The sequence below is a fragment of the Bison bison genome, unplaced genomic scaffold (genome assembly GCF_000754665.1).
Source record: "Bison bison bison isolate TAMUID 2011002044 unplaced genomic scaffold, Bison_UMD1.0 scf7180017864519, whole genome shotgun sequence".
Taxonomy (NCBI): domain Eukaryota; kingdom Metazoa; phylum Chordata; class Mammalia; order Artiodactyla; family Bovidae; genus Bison; species Bison bison.
This window is the reverse complement of record NW_011495072.1, coordinates 20477513-20487095: the sequence shown is the minus strand read 5'-3', so window position 1 is coordinate 20487095 and position 9583 is coordinate 20477513. Positions and strand designations below refer to the sequence as shown.

Below are 9583 nucleotides of genomic sequence, written 5' to 3'. Positions count from 1 at the left end.
AAAAAAAAAAAAAAAGTTAAACTTAAGGGTTTTTAGTTAAATCTTTAGCCACTTTTAGCTGAGAAAAGAGCGTTAGATTACATTCTTATCTTTTTTTGGCCCTTGCCTGTTTTGTGCAGAGAAAATTGAAGCTGCTGAAATTAAATGATTCTTAGCCAGACATGTTTAATATTAATAGGTGAAAGTCAGGAGTAAAGAAAGAACTCATGATTTCTGACCACTGTTTCTTAAAAAATTGGATAGGATTTATTTATTAAGTGTTACTTGAGTTAAAAGAGAACAGTCTTATGGTTGCCAAGGATGGGAGTGTTGGAGGGGGGAGGTTTGGGAGTTTGGGATTAGGAGATATAAAGTAGTATATATAGGATGGATAAACAACAAGGAACTATATTCAATAGCCTGTGATAAACCATAATGGAAAAGAATATGAAAAAGGATATATATATATGTGTGTGTGTGTGTAACTGAGTCACTTTGCTATACAGCAGTAATTAATATGACATTGTAAATCAACTATATTTCAGTAAAGTTTTTAAAAAAGAGTACTCAAGTTTGTCATAATTGTATAATATAAACATAATAGGTTTTGTAAGAGTAGTTTTACTGTAAAGAGTCAATCTAGGGAAATTTAAGACCTGAGGTTAATATAATGCTTACTGAGTCAGATTGCTTAGGTATGAATACTAGTAAATACCAGTTCCACATTTATTAGCAGTATGATCTTTGACAAGTTACCTAGGCCTATCCTTCAGGTTTTCCAACTTTAAAATGGAGAAAATAACATCACCCATGTGTCACAGAGATTGCTTATCATTCTCCAATATGTTATTCCTCTTCTTCCTCATAATAGATCCTCTAAATATAACTGGGCACAAGACTTCATTTAGCCATCCTCCCCTGCAGTTAGGAATGGGTCATGTGAAGCTTTGGCTAGTGAGATGTTAGCAGAAATAGTAATGTGTGCAACTTCCGGCTGGCTGGAATCAAGTACGTTGGCCACAATTGGTCTATCTATGTATTTCGGGCCATGAAGTAACTACAGTCTGTTCCTAAAGGAATGGAAACCATGCCCAGTTGAGCAACATGATGAAAACCCTGAATGTCTGACGCAGTGGAGTGCTATGCCAGTCCTCTTCTTTTCTGGGAGAATAGCAGTTATTTCCAAGTTTTTACACTCCCTCCAAGTTACCCAAGTATAAATCTTCATTTGTCTAAACCAGTCATACAATCTCATTCCCCTAAAAGGTTACTGGATTAAGGGTATAAAAATGACCTGATTCTGGCCCATGAGAGGTGAAGGAGAGGTTAGCTAGGGGACCTCAGAAAGGTATTTTCATTCTTAAATAAGAAACAGAAATAAATATAATTGTTCCCACTCTTCCAATAACATAATGATGTCTGGCTGCGATGCCTGAAAGTGTACCAGCCACCCTGCAACACTGAGAGAAGCTAACCTGAGGACCAAACTGGCATACCAAAATTAGCTGTGAAGGTGGAAGAAACAGAGTCCAAAAAATTGTGGAAGCTTTGGAATCACCTAAACTCAGGACTTCCCTATTGTTTAAGCCATTTTTAGTCACGTTTTCTTTTATTAGCTGACACAAGACCATTTTTTAAAATGAGATATAATTGGCATATAACATTATATTAAGTCTAATACAACATAATGGTGCAAGTCTAATGGTACAACAAGTCTAATGTTCAATGGTACGACAATTCAAGTCTAGTACAACATAATGGCTTGATATGTGTACATGTTGCAAAACACTAAACATTGCCATTCAATGTTTAGAAAGAGATCTAATGAGTGATAACTGTAGGGAGCTATATGGGATCTATGAGGACAGGGGCTATTCTTGTAAAAGTAATGCGATACTTTGGAAACATCCAGTGAGGAAAGTAGGTAGGTATCAATAAGGCAGAGGAAATGAGAGTCAAACTATAATCCAAAGAGAGGACTCAGGTGATCCACAGTGGCCCTGGCTGGAACTCACAGCTATTTAGTTAGGTGAGAATCAACTGAACTTTCTAATGCAAGATGTTGTTTTAACTCCTAGGGAATATAATGTTGAACAAACAATCTCTGAAAAGTAGACTGCTGCTGCTGCTGCTGCTAAGTCGCTTCAGTTGTGTCCGACTCTGTGCGACCCCATAGACGGCAGCCCACCAGGCTCCCCCATCCCTGGGATTCTCCAGGCAAGACTGGAGTGGGTTGCCATTTCCTTCTCCAGTGAAAAGTAGACTAAATGATACTAATCGAACTTTGATGAATGTTGAACAGACTCCTAGGATAATTACTAAATTCATTTGTATTTTTTGTGGCTAGAATCATATGGCCACACTTCATTGTCAGGTGCTTCCTTTAGTTATATTTTCAGTTTTCTGTAAATAAAAACTTCTATAAAATTCAATAATAAGGCAATTAATAAATACTACTTTAATAATGAAGATGTTATAAATTTTTGTTAATTCAAAATAATAAACATGTTTTAGCATACTTTTGTTGGAATTCCTTCTCTCGCTTCAGGTCTTCATTGAGTTTCTTTATTCTTTTTTCCCAAACTTCCTTTACAGCATTGACAGCCCCAGTACTAACCACATTTTCTGACATGATTTCTCCACATTGTCACAGGGTCACCAACTTCATTAAATTTTGAGTAACTGAATCACAGATGCCATCTCAAAAAGGACCTGATTGAACCAGAGAAGGTGGGGGGAAATGTGTTTCAGAATGTTTATTGAGTGCCATAATGAACATAATAGCTTATATTTATTGAACACATTCTATGTTTCCAAGACTATTTAATGTACTTTACATGCCATATTTCACTTAATAATTCTCATAAAAATGTCATGACATGGGTACTTTTATTGTCTTTGTATAAAGAGGAGAAAATCAAGCCCTAGAAAAGGTGGCTAAGTGGTTTACATCCTGTTTCTAATAAGTGACAGAGGGTGGAACTGATGCCAAGTCTACTTCCTTTGTTACTATTAATTCACAGTAATGAAACACTGCAACCGCTTTACATGTCCAATTATAGGGAAATATGCAGTAATGGATATACAAGATGAGCAGGCATCTTGACAGAGCTACTTAATCTAGACCCTATATACACAAGCTGGAATTCAGTTAAGTGGTAATATAGTGGGATTGTTTGCCCTTGTGGAAAATAAATTGCAAATGGACTCATCTAACATTGAGGATTGTGACCTGAATCTTGGAAAAGAGAGGCAAACAATAATAGGGGAATGGTTATGTAAGTCACGGTAGATCTATTTGATGAGATGTTCTCTGCCTCTCATGTAGTGGTATTGATTTTTCACCAAATTAACTAGCAATAATGAAAGAGTTTGATTCACAATTAATTTAATTATGTCTTCAAAATTCAAGGAGTAAAAGATGTCCACAACTACCACTTCTATTCAACATTGTATTGAAATGCAATAAAGCAATATCGTGAATAAAATAGACAGATATACAGTTTGGAAAGGAGAAGTAAAATTTGCAACAGCATAGAAAAAAAGGTGCTCTCATACACCACATGTGACAGCGCACATTGTTACAGTCTCTATGGAGAGAATTTTGGTAATGTCTATCAAACTTAAAAGTCACACCAACACTTGTAGGAATTTACACTGAAAATATTTTCGATTTGAAAATGACACATACAAAATTATTCACTGTAGGGTTTTTCATGACAGCAAAAGGTTGGAAACAACAATAACTTTCTACCAGTAAATTACAGTAGATGCATATTATGAGAAATTATATAGCTCCATAAAGAAGGAAAAGCATGTTATAAACTGACAAAGCATGATATCCAAAATGACACAATTTATCCATTCTAATTAATGTGGATATTTAGATCCCAAATTTTTGCTCTAATGAGCAAAACTGTTTCTGAAATTCCTGTTCTTATCTTCTTGCTGCTCAAGTGGTATTATTTCTATTGAGTATACCCAGAATTAGAATTGTTAGATCACTATGTTCAAATTGATAAGATAAAGGCCAATTGTTTTCCAAATTGATAAGATAGAGGCCGATTGTTTTCCTTGTAGTTGTAGTAAGTAATTTCCAATGGAAAACAAGTGGCCTCTACCTTAATTATAGGAACAGTTTCCATTGGAAATTGTTTCCCCATTGATGTATATCCTCACCCCATATTACTGCATAAAATGATATCATGATCATAATTTATGGTTTTTGGATTATTAACTGCTCCAGGCTAATAAAGATTGCCCGACTAAATGAAAGACAAAATCCTGTGTATTATTTACAAGGTCATACCTAAAACATGAAAATAGAAAAAATGGAAGGCACAAAATAGAAAAAGATCAATCTAGGTTTATACCCAAGAGAAATTAAAATATATGTTCACACAAAAACTTGTACATGAATGTTGATAATAGTATTATTCACAATGGCCCCAAAGTGGAAAACAAGTAGCTGACAAGTGTAAACAAATGGCCGTTAACTAACAAATGGCTATTAATGAACAAAATGTGACATATCCATACAATGGAATGTTATTCTGGCATGAAAAGGAACCTAAGCACTGCAACATCATGGGGAAACTTTGAGTAAAATGATGTTGATAGAAGACACAAAACACCAAAAATTGTATTATCCCATTTATATGAAATGTCCAGAATAGGCAAATCCATGAAGAAAGAATGTAGATCAATGATAACCACGGGGATTTGCTAAGGGTACAAAGTTTCTTTTCTGAGTGATGAAAATCAACTTTTGAAATAAATCGACCTATGAAAAAGCAAAGATTATTTGTGGCTAAAAAAAACAGAATGTAATACATCTTCAAAATATAAAAATAAAAGTCCTTTTAATAGGGTGTAGAAGGATATGAGATAATAGAGGGTGAGGGAGATAAGAGATATAGTCTATACTTTATGGAATGAGAGAGATTTAAGTATTGAAACTATAAGGCAACAAAAAAGAAATTAAAAGAGATATAACTCTATGGGAGTGCAGGTGAATTTAAGCATTATCTTTCATAATGAGACAATAGATAATGTCTAAAGCTGAGAAGACACAGCATACTGCCTTGAAAAAGAAAAAAAGTATTAAGGAGGTAACCACTGAAAACTAAATACTGAAATAGTTAAAATGGTTACTTTTAGGGTGATAAAAAGGGTACAAAATATTGCTTTTTCACTATTAATCTCCTCTAAATTACTGATTTCTTTAAAACTGTGATTTGTGTGTGAGAGACAGAAAGGCAGAGACAGAGAGAGGAAGAAAAATGTATTAAAAAAGGGAAAAGTTTAACATTTGAGGATGAATATATAATTACTGATATGCAGGAAATTATTAGGAGGAGGTCCTTACTTAAAGCAATAAATGCAGCATTTAAATGGGAACAGACTTGCAAGATCTTTCTCCCATCAAGAAACTAGGAGTATTTATGCTGATAATCCAGTCCTCTGGGTATTAATATCACTGTCCAGTTATAATTTATTGTCTCAGATGTAAGCAGGTTTGAAGCATGCATTTTATCAGATAATAAAGAATTAAAATCTCAAGTACCTACATGTAAATGTGTATTTTACTAGACATGTATAACTTCATGTGCCAATTCATTTCCCCATTTCCCATTAAACTTTGATCAACCATCAATTTTCCTATAACAGTAACCAATGTCCCTTTGAGGAAAACAAGTCAGTAGTGATATATGTATTTCTGCCTCCCACGTGGGATTGTGTTCTCTACCTTGGTTATTACAACAGAAAAACAGAAACCATGGCAGTAAAGTAAGCATGGTTGTGACATGACTGAGGAGTCAACTCCCCAGAGTCAAAAGAAAACAAAAGAACTATAATCTCTGAAGAAACACTTCTTGATTTCTGGGGAAGTCAGTTTTCCAGAGGAGGACAACTAGATGAATGACTATGAACCTCCAAAGAGACTTTTAAATTCAATTCCAACTTTAGTTGTACCTTCCAGCAAACACAGACGCAGTAAAAACATCAACAGCTATCTATTTATAAGTCAAGAGTAGGAAAAATAATGTTTTTGAAAAATACGTACCGCGGTCAGTGCATACAGGAGCTGACATGTCCAAAGTTAGTGTATCAACTAGGAGTGGACTGAAGGCAGAATTGTTTTCAATGTGACTCCCAGTGATGAAAATCCTCAGACTGTAGCTGGGTGAAATTTAATGTCAGCCTAATTCTAATTTTAGTTCATGGACAAAGCTGAGAATAGCAAAAATCACATGGAGCTTCTGTGCAAAGGACCAACTGATAACACATGTGAGTGCATTCCGTGTACTGCAAAATGCGGTGCTGCAGGTATTATAAAACTATCTCCAGCATGCATGCTAAGTTGCTTCAGTCATGTCCGGCTCTTTGTGAGCCTATGGACTGTAGCCCACCAGGCTCCTCTGTCCATGGAATTTTCCAGACAAAAATACTTGAGTGAGTTGCCATTTCCCACTCCAGAGGATCTTCTTGACCCAGGGATTAAACACATATCTCCTGCGTCTCCTGCATTGGTTGGCAGATTCTTTATCACTAGCAACATCTGGGAAGCCCCAATTATTTCACAGAAATTCTCTAATGCCTCTATAGTGAATAAGTTCAGAGAGTTGTGGGGTTTCTCAAGATCACAGAAACAGAAAAGGAGATCACAGAACCTAAACTCTATAATCTCCCTGTCCAGAGAGCTGGCACCATTCCACACACAGCTGCCTTGAATACATTCATAAGTCAACACCGAAGTTCAGGGAGGAGCTTTTTTTCCATTAAAAAGAAGACTAAATTGTCCCCTTGGAAACAATTTAGATTTATTTCTGCGTTTGGCACTGTCTACAATTAAATTTTAATTTGACCATATTTATAGAAAACCCACAAATTTCAAAGTTTCTCTCTTCTTTTATCTAGCCTCTTATTTTCCATAATGCAGATCCAAGAGGCAACAGGGCAGGGAGTGAGACAAGTTGAGAAGTTGTTAAACTGACCTACACTAGAGAAATGGCAGGGAGAGTGGGAAAAAAGTGAACAGATTTATGAGCTATTTATGAGGAGATTAGACAATTTTGGTTATTTGAAGACAATAAGGAATTCGAAAGGGTTTCTCTGGTAGCTCAGCTGGTAAAGAATCTGCCTGCAATGCAGGAGACCCCAGTTCAATTCCTGGTTGGGAAAATCCCCTGGTGAAGGGAAACGCTCGGGCTCCCCTTGTGGCTCAGACTGTAAAGAATCTGCCTGCAATACAGGAAACCTGGGTTTGATCCCTGGGTTGGGAAGATCCCCTGGAGGTGGCATAGCAACCCACTCCATATTCTTGCCTGGAGAATCCCATGGACAGAGGAGCTTGGCAGACTACAGTCCATGGGGTCGCAAAGAGTCAGACACGACTGAGCAACCAAGCATGCACACAAGGGATTAGAAAGAAGAGATAAGGCATGTATAGTGACTATCTGTCATTCATGGCTGCCCATATCTTCCAAACACCCTCTCCATAGCTTGATAACCCTTCCCCCCCACCCCCCATTGTGAATTTACTCTACCAAGATAGAATTAGGGGGAAATATCCCAATCTCCCTTGCTACTGGATTAGGGATGTGACTAAGATTTTGCTAATCATCTACTTTGATTTAGAGGCAAAGTAGGTGAGGACACAGGCTGAGTGACCAGAGTCCATTTTTGCTGGTGTGGGTACAGCAGAGAAAATATATTCAAGAGTTAGTTTGGGCAGCAAGAGTTTCTAGAACACAGTAGATGAAGCTGGTTCTGGGGACAGCCTCAACAGCCCCCTCACCAGGCCAGTTCCGTAATGTAGTTCCAGGAGTTGTTTTGTGAACTAACATCGCTTCCTTAAATCTGCTTGGGAGAATTTTGTTATCTGCATCTGAAAAACTGACACAAGTATTGTAACTATGTCTTGTTAGATTTCCAAAAATATTCTTATTCTGCTATTTATTCATCTACCAATTTCAGAATCACCTATTGACTTTGTACCATGAAAGATGAGTATTCTGTTGTCTTAAACCACCCATCATTATCCTACAGTTCCCCTTCTCCTGTCCTCTCCTAGTTCTACTATAATTTTTGTTAAATCAGTAGTGATCATTATTATTATGAAAATATTATTCATAGATGAACTAAATAGTAGATATGATTACATTTCTTTGTTTTGGTACTTTCTGTGTTTTCTGGAGTTAAGTGTACTTTTTAAACTTTTTAAATTTCCTGTGTATGTTTACCATATATTTATACACTTGAATGTTCCAATTCCCACTGTATGTAGCTCAGACAAGTTACTTAATCTCCCTGTGCCTCAGCTCCTTATTGGTAAAATGTAGATAAAAATAAGAGCTGCTCATGGGTTTTCATGAGGATTAAGTGAGTTAAGATATGAAAGAGCTTGCTACTGCTAAGTCACTTCAGTTGTGTCCGACTCTGTGCGACCCCATAGACAGCAGCCACCAGGCTCCCTATCCCTGGGATTCTCCAGGCAAGAACACCGGAGTGGGTTGCCATTTCCTTCTCCAATGCATGAAAGTGAAAAGTGAAAGGGAAGTCGCTCAGTCGTGTCCGACTCTTAGCGACCCCATGGACTGCAGCCTACCAGGCTCCTCCATCCATGGGATATTCCAGGCAAGAGTACTGGAGTGGGGTGCCATCGCCTTCTCTGATGAAAGAGCTTGGACAATGCCTGAAGATAATAAGTCTTCAATGAGGGTTTGTTATTTTTTCCACCCTCCAACAGTGGAGCCAATGGAAGAGCTGGGTGTGGATGTCAGTGCTGAAGATTGTCTAAGTTTAAAAGAATTTTCCTCTGAGTCTGAGATAAAACAATTTTTTTAAAGCCTTGATTGAATTTGTTATAACATTGCTTTGGTTTTTGGTGGCGAGGCATATGGGATCTTAGTTTCTCAACCAGGAATTAAACCTGCACCCCCTGCATTGGAAGGTGAAGTCTTAGCCAGTGGACCACCAGGGAAACCCTAAACTGAGATAAAATTAAGAAGACAGCTTCACAGTGGAGGGGAGATAAATGAGCTCATCTAGCTTAGCTGGTAAAGAATACCTGCAAGACAGGAGACCCCAGTTCAATTCCTGGGTCACGAAGATCCCTGGAGAAGGGATAGGCTACCCACTCCAGTATTCTTGGTGGCTCAGATGGTAAAGGATCTGCCTGCATTGTGGGAGACCTGGGTTCAATCCTTGGGTTGGGAAGGTCCCCTGGAGGAGGGCATGGCAACCCACTCCAGGATTCTTGCCTGGAGAATCCCCATGGACAGAGGAGCTAGGTGGGTTACAGTCCATGGGGTCGAAAAGTCAGACACGACTGAGCTGTGCTTAATAGCTAAATGGCTCCACTCTTCACACAAAGTTAGTATCTCATTTTAATGTTAAACACATTGGTCTATCCTCTCCTCTCATTGTGTGTTTCCAGCTGCTTGTTACCCAGGTTTGCATTCTGAGGTCCCCCAGGGATACGTTTCATTAGGATCCATGGCCCTGACTGTGTTCAACTGTGATGCTTGTGTTTAGAAAAAGACCATCTAGAAGAGGGACAAGTGGGATGGCCAGTTGAGAGAGGGAATAAAACATAATA

At 37.7% G+C, this 9583-nt stretch overlaps 1 protein-coding gene across 2 annotated transcripts in view; it reads right to left on the bottom strand.

Moving 5' to 3' along the window:
* Positions 1-6169, bottom strand: part of LRRC39 (leucine rich repeat containing 39) — a 22219-nt gene extending 16050 nt beyond the window's left edge. Inside the window, exons 1-2 of one of the 2 annotated variants that reach the window (XM_010830993.1) lie at positions 6047-6169; positions 2597-2691 (exon numbers count right to left, since the gene is read on the bottom strand). In XM_010830993.1, coding sequence (XP_010829295.1) covers positions 2597-2601 — 5 coding nt within the window. In that variant the 5' untranslated portion in view covers positions 2602-2691; positions 6047-6169. Of the gene's footprint in view, positions 1-2498; positions 2692-6046 lie in introns of both variants that reach the window. The other variant, XM_010830992.1, reaches the window with a different exon arrangement.
* Positions 6170-9583: the final 3414 nt, after the last annotated feature.